The sequence below is a fragment of the Mobula hypostoma genome, chromosome 7 (assembly GCF_963921235.1).
Source record: "Mobula hypostoma chromosome 7, sMobHyp1.1, whole genome shotgun sequence".
In the NCBI taxonomy this organism is placed as follows: Eukaryota; Metazoa; Chordata; class Chondrichthyes; order Myliobatiformes; family Myliobatidae; genus Mobula; species Mobula hypostoma.
Window position 1 is genome coordinate 133,354,486 of NC_086103.1, and position 15,521 is coordinate 133,370,006.

A 15,521-nucleotide genomic window follows, 5' to 3' on the forward strand; every position below is an offset into this window, starting at 1 on the left:
CAGATCAGGTACTTTGTAAGTCTGCCAGTTGAAGAGACTGGCAGAGGTAGGGTGCAGTGACCAGAACTGAAACTCCCCAGAGAATGGGGTAATGCTGCAGGAAATCCCACAGCCTTACTAGATATATCAAGATAAAGACTCTAGATTGTTTAATGTCATTTCCTGTACACAAGGCTAAAGGAGAAGGCACTAGAGAGCAGGCTATTCCAGACTGGGTATTGAGCAATGAGGAAGGGTTAGTTAGCAATCTTGTCGTGCGAAGCCCCTTGGGTAAGAGTGACCATAATATGGTGGAATTCTTCATTAAAATGGAGAGTGACATAGTTAATTCAGAAACAAAGGTTCTTAACTTAAAGAAGGGTAACTTTGAAGGTATGAGACGTGAATTAGCTAAAATAGACTGGCAAATGATACTTAAAGGGTTGATGGTGGATATGCAATGGCAAGCATTTAAAGATCGCATGGATGAACTACAACAATTGTTCATCCCAGTTTGGCAAAAGAATAAACCAGGGAAGGTAGTGCACCCTACCTTCCCAGGGAAATTAGGGATAGTATCAATACCAAAGAAGAAACATACAAATTAGCCAGAAAAAGCGGCACACCTGAGGACTGGGAGAAATTCAGAGTCCAGCAGAGGAGGACAAAGGGCTTAATTAGGAAAGGGAAAAAAGATTATGAGAGAAAGCTGGCAGGGAACATAAAAACGGACTGTAAAAGCTTTTATAGATATGTGAAAAGAAAAAAGACTAGTTAAGACAAATGTAGGTCCCTTATGGTCAGAAACAGGTGAATTGATCATGGGGAACAAGGACATGGCAGACCAATTGAATAACTACTTTGGTTCTGTCTTCACTAAGGAGGACATAAATAATCTTCTGGAAATAGTAGGGGATTGAGGATCTAGTGAGATGGAGGAACTGAGGGAAATACATGTTAGTAGGGAAGTGGTGTTAGGTAAATTGAAGGGATTAAAGGCAGATAAATCCCCAGGGCCAGATAGTCTGCATCCCAGAGTGCTTAAGGAAGTAGCCCAAGAAATAGTGGATGCATTAGTGATAATTTTTCAAAACTCTTTAGATTCTGAATTAGTTCCTGAGGATTGGAGGGTGGTTAATGTAACCCCGTTTTTTAAAAAAAGGAGTGAGAGAGAAACTGGGGAATTATAGACTGGTTAGCCTGACATCTGTGGTGGGGAAAATGCTAGAGTCAGTTATCAAAGATGTGATAACAGCACATTTGGAAAGTGGTGAAATCATCAGACAAAGTCAACATGGATTTGTGAAAGGAAAATCATGTCTGACGAATCTGATAGAATTCTGTACATGTAATTAATGGAGGGGGAAAGGGGGGTTTGCTTGTGATGGACTGGGCTATGGCTACCGCTTTCTGTAGCCCTGGTGTGGCTGAGACTTTGAAATTCTATGAATTTAAACAGCTAATTGTAAACTTAATAATAAAACTAAGTACATTAATTCTCTTTTTGTTTATTGCTCCTAGACAATGAAGTTATGCTTCATAATATGTGTGGCCAACAATATGTAATGAAGATTATTATCATCAAGATTTCCTGCACTCCATTGCGTCCAATGGCAAAGAATATTTATTTCATTAGAATATTGATTATATACCAGCTTTAAAATCATTGTTAGTGCATGGATGTAGTAACTTCCAATTACAGGCAGAAGTAAATGAGCGACACTTTCACAATGATTGAATGCAACAATACACTTTTGGAGAGATGCATCCCTGAGTTTTTAAATGTGACAAATCCGATTGCGAATTCAAGCAAGACAAATCCTCCCATCTTCATAAGGATAATGCTTGCAATAGTGATGATGTCAATGATTGCAATTGGCCTCCTTGGCAATGCAATAGTGTGTTTAATTGTGTACCAGAAGCCTGCAATGCGCTCGGCAATCAACCTGCTCTTGGCCACCCTTGCGTTTTCTGACATTATGCTATCTTTGATGTGCATGCCTTTTACCACAGTCACCATTTTAACAGCTGAGTGGATCTTTGGAGGTTATTTTTGCCGGGTTTCTGCTATGTTTTACTGGTTCTTTGGCTTAGAAGGTGTGGCAATTCTTCTGATAATCAGTGTTGACCGTTACTTAATCATTGTGCGACGACAAGACAAACTAAATACTTACCGTGCGAAAATAATGATCGTCATTTCATGGACCATCTCCTTCTGTATCTCCTTTCCATCTGTGATTGGCTGGACTGCAGTGGAGGTACCTACCCGGGCACCCCAGTGTGTCCTAGGATACACAGAGATGGGTGCTGACCGGGTTTATGCCTTGCTCTTGCTGGTGACGATCTTCTTCATCCCTTTCAGTGTGATGCTGTATTCTTACCTCTGCATTCTGAACACAGTGCGAAGGAATGCAGTGCAGATCCACAACCATGCAGATAATCTCTGCTTAAATCAAGTAAGCAAGCTTGGATTAATGGGTTTACAGCGACCTCATCAAATAAACATTGATATGAGCTTCAAAACGCGAGCCTTCACAACTATTTTAATCCTCTTCATTGGCTTTTCATTCTGCTGGTTGCCATACACTGTGTTTAGTCTCCTTTCTGTTTTCAGCAAGAACTTTTATCACAGTCACTCCTTCTATACCATTAGCATCTGGGTCTTATGGCTAACTTACCTGAAGTCAGTCTTCAATCCCATCATCTACTGTTGGCGCATCAAGAAATTCCGGGAATCCTGTGTTGAATTCATGCCAAAAACGTTCAAAATCCTACCAAAGTTGCCAGGAAGGACAAAACGAAGAATCCGTCCCAGTACCGTTTATATTTGCAATGATCATCAGTCAGCTGTCTAAAGTAAATCTTTTTTCAATATGTCTTTAGCAAATATGATAAAGTAGAATATTTTCCTGTTATGTACACTTGACATTTATTGTATAAAAACCTGTTCCTATGAGGACTGGTTGCCACTATATTGTAATTTATTAATACTGATTAACTATTTGTCAGTGTTCACAATTAATGTTAATATAATGACTCTTCTGGTTTTTGTTTAACTCCATTAGTACCATTGTGAAAGATTTTCAAAAATATTTTCATGAAATAGACTTGAGGTTTTCAGGATTTTACATTGAGTAGCTGTGGTAAAATAACATTATGGATCAGCATCTCCTCTGCAAAGCACATGATTATTTATACTTGCTTAGAAATTATTGGTAATAGAAACAGAAAGCTATTATACCATGGAGCTGATTGACAGTTAGGAATAGGGTTAATATTTAAAAGCACCAATAGGGAAGAGAATCGGTGGGCCATTTGTTGAAGAATATGATTTAACATGTTGGGTCATAGAACACAGAACAGTACAGCACCAGCTACAAGCCCTTCAACCCACTCAGCTGTGCCGAACAGATAAAGCTAACGGTGCCTAATTAAACTTCATATGTTAATGCTAAATTGTAATTTTTTTTCATTGCTAGCCCATGGACTCTCTAGAAAACAAACTATGTTTGATTATTTTAAAAACAGAAGAAATCTCTAGATGCTGGAAATTCCAAGCTACGCGCACAAAATGCTGGAGGAACTCAGCAGGTCAGGCAGCATCTATGGAAATGAATAAACAGTCGGCATTTCAGGCCAAGACACTTCGTAGGGACTGGGATTTAAAAAAAAGAAGTCTCCTCTTTCTTTCTAGTCCTGATGAAGGGTCTTGGCCCAAAACATCGACTGTTTACACTTTTCCATGGATGCTGCCTGGCCTGCTGAGTTCCTCCAGCATTTTGTGTGTGTTGCTTGGATTTCCAGCATCTGCAGATCTTCCCTTGTTTTAGAATGCCAGTTCCTCTCCTTCAGCAATCCCCTTAAAAGAGCAGCCAATCTCTAATTTTAATTAATTCTGCCTTTGGAGTAAAGCCTTTGAACAACCTATGATCATGTGGATGCTAGAAAACTGCAGCTTAGAAGACACACATGTTCTGCTGGTGCTCGGTGTTAGTACTAGTCTTAGAGCTGATTTTCAGTCATGAAGTGCACCTTTGTTTCTGTCCCATTGCCCCTTCAAATACACGATTGTTAGAAAACTCTCCCCTTGCATTAGCAACTGCAATGCAGGTACTTAGGAAATGATGGAAAGGAGGAAGATAAATTCCTTGTGGGAAATGCTGCCTTCTATTAAAAGCAGAGGCCATGGTTTCCTGAGTGGAAGTAGTGGAGAGAATCCATAGAACATTTAACATCAAGAGCGCCTGTAAACAAATAAAACATTAAATCACAGTTACCAAAAATTAATGCCTAGGCTTTGTATAAATTCATTAATACTGAAATATGCTTGTGGTTTGTCGCATTTTGGGAGTGTCATGGACAACACCTAAACATGTTTAAACAGCACAGGAGGGCATTGTATGTTGATAGAAAAATGTGGAGGTGTGCTCCCAGTATTACAAAACCAGGACTTGAAGCACACTGCCTTGGTCCTTCTCGGAAGATGCTGGACGCCTGGCTGACTATCGTGGTGGCATTCAAGTGATGGAGTTATTCAAGGAAACAGTCAGTATGAACAATTGCCAACTACTTCTGATGTAACTTCAGGAGCTGGTGAAGATCCTATTTAACCTTACATCCAAGGGAAATAGAGAAAAGAGTGTTGAAGGTCAAATTTATCTTCCAAATAACTATTTTGCCTTTGTTCATTTTCACCTTTGCTCACATTGCAGAAAGGAAATATAGAGCACATTATCTCCATTGATACCAAAACATATTTCCCAATCCGGCAATGCTTTACCAAAATGAGATACAATTAAGTGGTGAGAGCCAGGAATAGAGCATATCCCAGCATGTTACACATCACAATCTGCTGCAACTACCATCAGAGATACAAGTTCTTTAGGGCATTTATGCAGTGAGTTTAAAGAAACTATTCTGGATAAATCCCTGATCCAAGTGAGTACAGCCAAACAGTAATGACAAAAGAGATAGTAAACAGCTGCCTAAACATCCAGTCTGAACTGTTGGTGAGATGCACATATAGAGCACCTATTTGTCTTCCAGTTACTAGGCAGGATCTGACCACTGAAAAAGACAGAAATATCACACATGTACAGAATCAAAGCAATCTGCTGATGATGAATGCATAGGAATGTACAGTATCCATTGTTTCCCTGAGATAATATGTGGAAAAGCTGTGAAACTAAATGTTACTCAATATGTTACTCATGGATAATCATGAGGGGTCGGGGGTGGCAGAAGGGCAAATGTTAGCAGCTCCTTTCTTGAATGATTGACTCATGTAATGGCTTTCTTCATGCAGCTGCCTCCTTTTGTAGTAATGCTATGTGACATCCAGGACTACACTTGTCTCAAAGAATTTCTGCCTTTGTATACTATCACTTCAACTTGCTGCATCCTTTTAAAGATAAAGAGGTTTATATTCCTGTCCTGACACACAGACTGTCCCAGAAAGGGATGAATTGAAACTGGAGCAAATTGTTTTAAGAGATTTTTATTTTTATTTAATTTAATCTAATCTTTATTTCTATTTCTCGACCCAACTCTGTCTCCATTAACATCAAAGTTGCTGGTGAACACAGCAGGCCAGGCAGCATCTCTAGGAAGAGGTACAGTCGACGTTTCAGGCCGAGACCCTTCGTCAGGACTAACTGATCTCGGCCTGAAACGCCCACTGTACCTCTTCCTAGAGATGCTGCCTGGCCTGCTGCGTTCACCAGCAACTTTGATGTGTGTTGCTTGAATTTCCAGCATCTGCAGAATTCCTGTTGTTTCTGTCTCCATTATATTGCTCTTGCATTTCCAGTTTTCAAATTTCATTAATGAGATACATCAAATGCCTTGCCATTCAGACTAGTGCCCTTCCACCTTCTGATGTTGAAAGGTGTGGGGAAACATCTTTCCTACAGAATATGCCATGAGGCGCATCACTTAACAATGTTTGAACCAATGTATCATGTCAGGACATTAGCTCTGCAAGGCTCGGGCGAGCATAGTTTAAATTAAACCACATGAAGATGTTGCATCAATGGCACTTTAAAGTGCTTTCATGTATTTCCTCTCACATAGTGTGAACTATGCTTTTCCCTATCTTTATTTTTATCTACGTTTTTTAACCCTATCAGGCTGTAGGAGGAGTAGAAATAGGCCGGCAGGTCTCTCAGAGTCTGTGATTGTTCAATATCATAACTGATCAACCCCTCATGTCAGTTCCCTGTGGAAGCTGGAATTGTGCAGTAAAAGGCTGGGCTGCCAGCCTGCCTATTTAAATTGATGTTTAAGACTAATGTGCCAAATTGGGAGGTGAGATTCTTTAAAAAAAAACACCTTCCCACAGTTGCTGACTGACCTGCTGACTTCTTCCAGCAGTGTGTGGGCTTCCTGTGGGGTTATGATTCAAATGTGGTATACAAAAAAAAACGTTTATTCATTAATGGACCATCTAGTTTTGGTAGACAGGATTAACAACAAAATGCTTCCTTTATTCCCAAGACTGCCACAGCGTTGTCCAGCGTGCAGTCTGCTTTAGTCTAAATTCCTAATGTCAACCCAATAGTTAGGATGTATAGCATCAATATCTCAGCTGGACCTTATCAGCAAATTTTAGAACTTATTAAATGAATTTATTTCAAAAATGAACTGTTAATTTCCCACATCACCCACTGAAATTTTGGTCACAATAAACAAATAGACATAATTTTTTTCACCATACTTCTGTATATTTATACAACACCCATCTAGCTACTGTTTTGCTCACAAGGTAAAAAAGATGTAACAAAAATGCCGAGAATGAACATAGTTAATTTCTAATACTGTAATAGCAGTTCATTTAATCTAGAAGCTATAGGGTGAAGTTACAACTTTTATATGAACCAACCAAGGTAACATCCAGTTACCTGACGAAGGGTCTCAGCCTGAAACGTCGACTGCACCTCTTCCTATAGATGCTGCTTGGCCTGCTGCGTTCACCAGCAACTTTGATGTATGTTGCTTGAATTTCCAGCATCTGCAGAATTCCTGTTGTTAACATCCAGTTAATATTTTTTTCTCTGTATCTGAATGTACATAATCAAAACAAATAGAAATAATTATGTTCCAACGCCCATTATAAAACCACGGCTACACAATGACATCGAGTGGGAATCAGCTCATTGAGAGATCAGCAGTGGAAAGGGTGAGCAGTTTCAAGTTCCTAGTTAGGATATCTCTGAGGATCTATCCTGGGCCCAAAATACTGATGCAATTACAAAGAAAGCACGTCAGCAGCATTGACTCACAGAATGGTATGGAGGGGCAACTGTATAGGATTGGTAAAAGCTGAAGATGGTTGCAAACTCAGCCTGCTGCATCTTGGGCACTAGCTTCCCCAGCATTGAGGCCATCTTCAAAAAGGCAGTATCCATCAGGGACCCCGAGCCCTGGACATGCACTTTTCTTCTACCATCAGAGAGAAGGTGTAAGAGCCTGAAGATGCACACCCAGCATTTTAGGAACAGATTCTTCCTCTCCATCAGATTTCTGAACAGTCAATGAATCAACCAATGAATACTACCTCACTATTTTTGCTCTTTTTTGACACTACTTATTTATTTTTTTAAATATATATTCTTATTGTTGTTAATGTATTTTTATGTATTGCACTGTACTGCTGTCACAACATACATGTCAGTGATATTAAACATGATTCCGATTCGAATACAGAAGGGTACATTACATTTAGGAAGAACAAGAAGTGAGATAAAGGTGGAAATGGAACTGTGTTAATAATAAAGATCACGCAAATTCAGGAAACCAGAAGCTGAAGGTGGTTTAGGTGGAGATAAGCAAAAAGGTGAGAAGTCATTTGTGGAGTGCTGTTCAGCTTCCCTAATAGCAACTACAGTATAGAGTACAAAGGAAGAAACAATGGGAGCTTATCAGAAAGGTTCAGTAATAATGTCGTATTGGTGAACAGCACAATGTTTCTGGGATAGCTTTTAGTACAGCATGTTCTGAAGCCAAGTTGAGTCAATCTGACAAAGTTAGCTAACAACCTCATTTGGAATATACACCTAGATAGCTGCAATCAAAAAGATTCAATTTGAATGAGTCCAACACTGCTATTTTAACTAACCTACTTAGGCCCATCACCCCTAATAGGGTTTAGGCTGCTGACAGCAGCTTGCCAGAGCCTCAGTCCTGGACCAGGTTTTTGAGTTGTCCCCAAGTATAGCCCATCTTCCTGGTGTTGTCTGGCACTTCCTCTCCCAGCTTCTGTAACTCTGGGTTTTTTTTTAAATGGGATGATGTTGCTAGCTCCATGCTCAACCCTCCTCCTTACAGAGTCAGGTTTGGGATCGTCCATGGTGGAGTTCTGCTATTATAAACTTAGCGTTAATTCTCACACCATGAAAGCAGAGCTAACTGAATTGCCAAATTAGATCCAGTGATTGTTCTAGATGACATGGCAGATATTTAAGAGGATCTTTCAGAATACTCAGGATATAGTACTAAGAGACAGAAAATTCCAAGGGCAGGACTCCTAATCCTTGATTAACTAAATAAGTTATATATTTATAAATTTAATGAAGTATTTAATTGCATAAAGGTGAATAGCGCGTTAGAGGATGAACAGAATATTTAAAAAGTAAATGATTAAATTAAAAGAGGGAAATCCTGGAGTACGAAATAAAGCAGGCAAAAATATGAAGATGCATATTAAAGTTTTCCATAGTATTTCAAGAGTTAACTAAATGAGCATTCATTTTATAGAAAATGAAACTGGAAGATTAATAGTGGAAAATTAAGGGGATATCAGATGAATTAAACTGGCTTTTGGAAATCGTTACTATAAAGGGAACAGGTAACATCGCTGAAATGGCTCTGAATTGAGAAGTAGAAGGGAAGGAGAAACTCCATCGTTGTTGATTACAATATGAGCAGAATGATATGGAGCAAACTGTTGGGAGATGCAGGATAACAAGTCTCTGTGTCCTGATGCATTTCATTTTTTTTAAAAAAAAAGGGCTGAGATGGTGGAAGTATCTGTCTTGCATTTTTCGGATGATATTAATACACAGGAATTAGATCTGAAAATGTGCGCAGACTAACACATGGAATGGATAGGTTGCGTTACAAGGAAAGATCAGCCAGCTTATATTTTCTAGAGTTTAGAAGAGTGGGAGTGAACTGGATTGAAATGTTCAAGCTCCTAATGGGTTGGAAAAGGACGGAAGGAAGGTGCGTGTGGAAGAAAATGTTTCCTCATGGGAGATCATATATTTAAGACAATGGTAAAACATTGTTTACGCAACAGGTCTTGTACCATTGTTGCAAAAGTTATCACCTGCATGATAAATAAGAATACAATATCCTTGAGTCAAAGACATTCAGAAAAAAAACATTAACCAGATAAATCCACTGCATACAATTAATATAAAATTTATTTCAGCACTTGTCAAATAACATTTTAAAATTATTTCTGGATACAATGTTGATCCAAGATAATTTAAAACTCTGCTGCCAGTACCACTTGCTGCACCATGTCCTAGTCACCTATTTCTGTGCTTCTTGACTTCCTGCTTCACCAAAGCCCAATTTTAAAATTCTCATACAAATTAATTCTACTTTCTCAGTGAAGGAATTTATTAAAATTGTCATCTGTACATTTATACAATTAAACATTTCTCTCAATACTTACAGTGCAAACTTTAATGTAAGCAGGGCAGTTAGATACAACAATTAAAGTAGAAATACTTCACTGCATTAGGCAATTTGCAAAATTTAAAATGTTTCCATTAAATGCCACAAGTTTAAATCTTATCCATAATGTACAATACTGTTACCAGCACTACTGCATATACACTGTACAAAACCACAGAAACAAGTGCATATCTGTGATTAAATAGTAAACATGCACTTTGGTTCAGTTCTCCACATTTCATTGCATTAAGTGTACTGTAAGTTTTAAGACTTGGTTACTTGCTTCCCGCAGAATTCAAAAATGTGTATTTTAAAAAATCAGTACAATGTAGTACAATTTACAAATTACTAACCTGATCATCCAAACGTCCGCAATATTATGTATCTTAAACAAAAATGGGCTTGGTGACTTTAGAACATACTTAAATTGTACTTGATATTATTTAAATAGTAACATAAATGTTATCAAATGAAATGTAACCTCAGAGAGAAGTGTGAAAGATTTATTAAAGCAAAAATAATTAATATATGAAAGCAATATTGTAAAGAGTATTCCTTGGTTTCTTTTTCACTTAGATACTTAAGATATCCAGAATGCTTTAATCCTGCAACAGGACTTCAATCCAATGTTCATTAAATCCTTTGACATTTAGCGATATGGACCTCCTAAAGACACATGCCTAACCTGAAGACAATGCAAATCAAGTTTGCAAAATATGTTTAGTATTATGGATGGAGGCATGTTCAGTACAGCCTGGAAGATTATCAAAGCCAAATATAGCCACTGCCAAGAGAAAAGCTTTATCACAGTATGAATAAATTAATTGCACCATGGTTAAATATATGGCTATAGATTAAAAAGGTAATTAATTTCTTCAGCACATCAGAAGGACCTTTGTTCTACACCCCAAGAAGTTCAGATACATTACTTAAGAAAAGAGTCCTGTTACAGCTGTAGCCCATTTATTTAATTGGTATTTTCAATAAAGCAGTTGAAAACATGGTTTTCAAATTCTAAATATAACTGAAATAATATCTAATTAGTCAGTTTCCTTCCAACCCTTTTCCCTTTAAAATTTTGTGGAAATTACATGTACACAGTATATAGTTTTCACAAATTCAGCACCTTGGAGATCAGATAATCAGACTTGAATCTTTTCTCTTCCTCTTTTGTCCCATCTTATTGGTGCCCTCCTATTCACTCTCACCTGATGGAAAAGATTTTATTTAAAAAATGTAGAATTGAAATTAGATGCTTACTCATTCGTTCTGTAAACCAGCTGGTCAGCAAGTTCTTATACCAAGGGCAATGCACCATTACCTTGTAAATTGCTCATAGCAGTCTCATTATGGATGTACCGGTCCAAAGTCAATCGTGTGACATATACAACTTTGATTCATCTTTAACTGGTTATTCTATGACAATTATTGAACACATTACAGATGTTCAAATGATCCAAAGTTGGAGTTCTTTGACAAGAAGGAAAAGCCTACACATAACCAGTGGATAGTCAATTCCATAAGTAGTGTACTTGCACACAGAACAATGTTTCCAAACCGTTAGGAAACACAGAACCAAAGTCTTAGTCATAGTACAGTTAGATTTAAAGTTTTCAGAAGATCAACTTGTTCTCTCCATGTTGCACATACCAGGCAATCAATAATCCTCAAAACTGGGGGAAAATAACAGTTCAGATAATGCCTGGCTGCATTGACTGCTCACATCTGTGCTGTCAGTTAAAAATAAGGTAGCAGATGCAGATCAGTAACGAACACTTCCTTTTAATTAGCAGCATGGTCCACTTCCTTACTCTGGTCTGCAGTAACTCTGTAATGATTGATTGAAACAACTGCAGCCAATATCTCACGATTGATTTTTATGACTGGCAAAGTTCTGGTCAGTGGCAGGCAGACTATGGGGCTTTGTAGCACAGTGGATATGAACAAGACTCCCATCTGGATATCGCACAAACATTGGTTCTGTGAAAAAGCTGCAACATACTTGGCAAATTTTTTTATCTGAAAGCTTAATACTGTTTCCTCTTGATTTTACCTGAAAGGATTAGAAATTTAAAAAAAGTTCAGTTTGCTCCTTAAGATCTTAAACTTCCATTGAAAAGATATAAATAAAAACATGTAATACAGCAAATAGAATTAGACTTTTCACATGGCCCGGCAACCTAAGGCAGCTGCATAATAGGTCTGATCAAAATAAAATTCTGTGTTGATAGAAGGCAACAAAATTATTAAGTGAATGTCAAGGGAAATGTTTAAAGGGAAAAAAAACCACCACTGGAGTACAGGATGAGAGATTGATTTGAAGTGAACATGTCAATTGATAGCAATGAGAATAGTAGAATTCAATAAAGGACAAGATGTCTTCATCTAGGAACCAAGTTTTTAGTGAGGCCATCAGGCATTGCAATTACATGTGCAAAGAACATGAACAATACAAGTGGAGCAGGGTATTTCAACTCCTTGTATTCCGCCATTCAATCAGAACATGGCTGATCTTTCTTCTCAGTACCTTCCATGCACTATCCCTAGATTTTTGATTCTCTTAATATCTAAGCATCTATCAAGAGACAGTGAATCAGAAATATTAAAATAAGATGGTGCATGCCAAAGATTGCATTCATAGCAAATGGTTATTCTAAAGAGAGGTGAAGATATGAACAATGATTCGCAACCTGCTGGCTTGAGCCAAAGATGTGAACAAGGTGAAAAGGAGGATACAAATTACAGAAGCACATCAACACAAATGGAAGTTTTGGAAACATAGATGTTTCCATTTCATTTCATCATACAACTGTTTAGAATAAATCCACGATTAAATAAAAGATTGCATCAGAATCCAGGTTCCTAAATTAATAATGCACAATAAATGCAAGATAATTATATATTTGTATCTGACTTCTTGAAAGATCTATCCAACCCACTTATTTAAAAAACATTGGTAAGTGTAATGCCTACTTCTCCAAAAATCTACTCACCTTTGTGTGTTTAAAAATTAAGTTTTCAGACTTCGCTAAGTTGGATGACAGTTCTGCCGTGCACTTAGAATGAAAGCTCCTTCTCATTGCTTTGGTTAAGAAAGGTGAAAGCAGTTGCAATGACCACTCTTCTGGGATCAGCTGTAGAACTCGAATTGCATCAAAATGAATAGCATGTTTATTCAGAAGGTCCACACCAGCCATTACTAGCTCATCACTGGTGTCATCGGGGTGCAAATAAAGGGTTAATAACATGTGGAAGAGCTTCTGCCTCCGTAAAGGATCCTCACCATTGGAATTCCACAGACAATAGTCCTCAGCAGCTTGGAAATCTTTTAACTTGTGAACCAGGATCTCAAGAGCTTTTTCATGTTCTTCCAGTTTTCCATGTAATATTGCACGTTCCATGTACAGATCCGTCTCCTGAATTTTACCTGTAATGTAGAGATAAAGGAAAGCACTCATTACTATTTTTAAAAAATGTTAAGTACCTATTTTTCAGAATCAGAATCACGTTTAATGTCACTGCATATGTTACAAAATTTGTTGTTTTGTGGCAGCAGGACATTGCAAACATTTTTTTGTAGATAACTTACAGTAAAAATCCCATAATCCATGATTTGACTTTGGAAATCCTAATGGTTAGGCGTCTATCTTGCCAGCTGTCACTCCCCTGCTCTCCCAAAGCTCAAAGGGACTCCAGTCCTGGGCTTCTCCTAAAACTCACCATGTTTCCCTGAAGTTACTATAACTGTGTAATATCTTTAAAAAAAACTAATGCATTGCTGTATTAATAACATCCAACTGCCTGAATAACCTGCCAGGTCAGATACCAATGAAATCATGACTGTACCAGATTATTGAAGTTTCAATACAGTTGGTTTCAACAGTTACTTTGGACAACCAAAGTTCAACCTTTCAGGCAGTTACAAAAATCTAATTATATAGCAGTGCATGCCTCAAACCAAAATAAGATACATTGCAAATACTGTTCACCTCTTTAGTGCAGGCGTAGCCTGGAGGCCTGGAGATAACAGGGTAGCGTATTGCTTCACAGCACCAACGAACAGGGTTCAATTCCTGCCGCTGTCTGTAAGGAGTTTGTATGTTCTCCCCATTACTGTGTGGGTTTCCTCCAAGTGCTCCAGTTTTCTCCCATATTCCAATGGCATATGGGTTAGTAATGCTATGTTGACAGTAAAAGTGTGGCAACACTTGTAGGCTGCCCCCAGCACCATCCTCAGACTGTGTTGGTTGTAACAACACATTTCACTATATTTCAGTGTACACATGACAAATAAAGGTGATCTTTATATGATTAAGTAATAACACCATTGTGCATAACAAACAGAAAATTGTCAACGTTTTACCTAGCAAAAGATGAACTCTATAAAGATTTGAGTGCTGTAGTAAGTTTTTCAGAGTACAACGTGCTGAAGATAGTTCTTCTGAAACGTATCCTCCCTGGGAGTGCAATTCTAGTACTTTATCCAGGTATAATATAGCCAAATGCGTGTGGTATTTCTCCTTCTGTAGATGCAAACAGAGCAAGGATAAATCACTAAAGATAACAGAAAACATAGTTCTGCTACATAATTTTGAGAGGAGTCAATGGGCTTTTCTGGTCCTTTACATTTAGGGACAATCGTATATCTGTTTTGAACATCAATTTGAATTGGGGGAGAAACAGCATACCCAGCAAAACAGATTGTTGAATACAAAATGTTAATTTCAAAATTACAGCATACATTACACAAATACAGTGGATTCCAGTTAATTGCGATACACAAGGATCATTTTGGCCCAACTAAACAGCTGCCTCAATTAGCCAGTATCAAGGAAATAGGTAGGAAGGTATAAAAAGATAAACTACAATTCAATTGAGTAATAAATTATGTATTTAAATGAAATACCAAACAAAGTAGAAAACTAACAATAACTTTACAGTATTATAAAACTGTAATAGTCAGATGGAGAAATTCGTCCAGTGTATTTCTTTTGATTAACTGTAATTGAACAAAATCAGAGCAGACACCTTTTGCAGATAATGAACTGACTTTATACAATGCCTTTGATGATTATATCCTCCAAATTTTCATTTTCATTGTAACATTCAAGATTATTGTTGATACATTCAAATTCTTCATAACTTGAAGATGTGAAATAATTTCATTTTCACTCCTGGCCACTTCTGGCATCTTCAAGCCTGAATGCTTGACACCATAAGGAGCAAAACAGTTCTGAATTGTCTTACCTCTTATTTCTTAGTAACTATCAGTGGCAAAATTTACTGCTTTTTGAACAGAGAAACACACAACCCATGCCATTTAACTACTGTTTGCTCTAAGCACAGTGTAGTGTCTAACAGCCGCACGAGTGCACTCAACTGTCTCCTGTCCCAAATAAAAGGCATAGTGTCCCAAATAAACAAAGGGAAGCTCAACTAATTTCTCTGTTAGTTCTTGTTCCCAAATAAGCAGCTACTCCGATTAACCAGTGGCCCAATTAACGAGAATCCACTATTTAGAACATAAAACAGTACAGCACAGTACAGGCCCTTCGGCCCACAATGTTGTGCTGACCCTTTATCCCTACCTCCCATATAACCCCCCACCTTAAATTCCTCCATATACCTGTCTAGCAGTCTCTTAAATTTCACTAGTATTTAAGTATTCAGTAGTATAAATTTGAACATTTATATTTAAATCTAGTGATACAGCATGGAATAGGCTCTTCCAGCTCTTCGAGCCAAGCCACCAATTAAGCCTAATCACAGGACAATTTACAATGACCAATTCACCTACCTGGTACGTCTTTGGACTGTGGAAGGAAACCACAGCACCCAAGTAAAACCCACGTATTCCA

At 37.8% G+C, this 15,521-nt stretch overlaps 2 protein-coding genes across 8 annotated transcripts in view; one reads left to right on the plus strand and one right to left on the minus strand.

Annotated features, from left to right (window-relative positions):
* The window catches only part of gpr45 (G protein-coupled receptor 45), a 55,723-nt gene extending 52,173 nt beyond the window's left edge, over window positions 1-3,550 (plus strand). For all 6 annotated transcript variants that reach the window (XM_063054029.1, XM_063054031.1, XM_063054033.1 and 3 more), the window contains one exon: window positions 1,501-3,550. In XM_063054029.1, the coding sequence (XP_062910099.1) occupies window positions 1,692-2,834 (1,143 nt within the window). In that variant the 5' untranslated portion in view covers window positions 1,501-1,691 and the 3' untranslated portion in view covers window positions 2,835-3,550. The remainder of the gene's footprint in view (window positions 1-1,500) is intronic.
* A 5,372-nt stretch (window positions 3,551-8,922) lies between these two features.
* tgfbrap1 (transforming growth factor, beta receptor associated protein 1) overlaps window positions 8,923-15,521 on the minus strand; it is a 55,889-nt gene continuing 49,290 nt past the window's right edge. For both annotated transcript variants that reach the window (XM_063054027.1, XM_063054028.1), the window contains 3 exons: window positions 14,027-14,186; window positions 12,657-13,090; window positions 8,923-11,716 (listed from right to left, as the gene is read on the minus strand). In XM_063054027.1, the coding sequence (XP_062910097.1) occupies window positions 11,528-11,716; window positions 12,657-13,090; window positions 14,027-14,186 (783 nt within the window). In that variant the 3' untranslated portion in view covers window positions 8,923-11,527. The remainder of the gene's footprint in view (window positions 11,717-12,656; window positions 13,091-14,026; window positions 14,187-15,521) is intronic.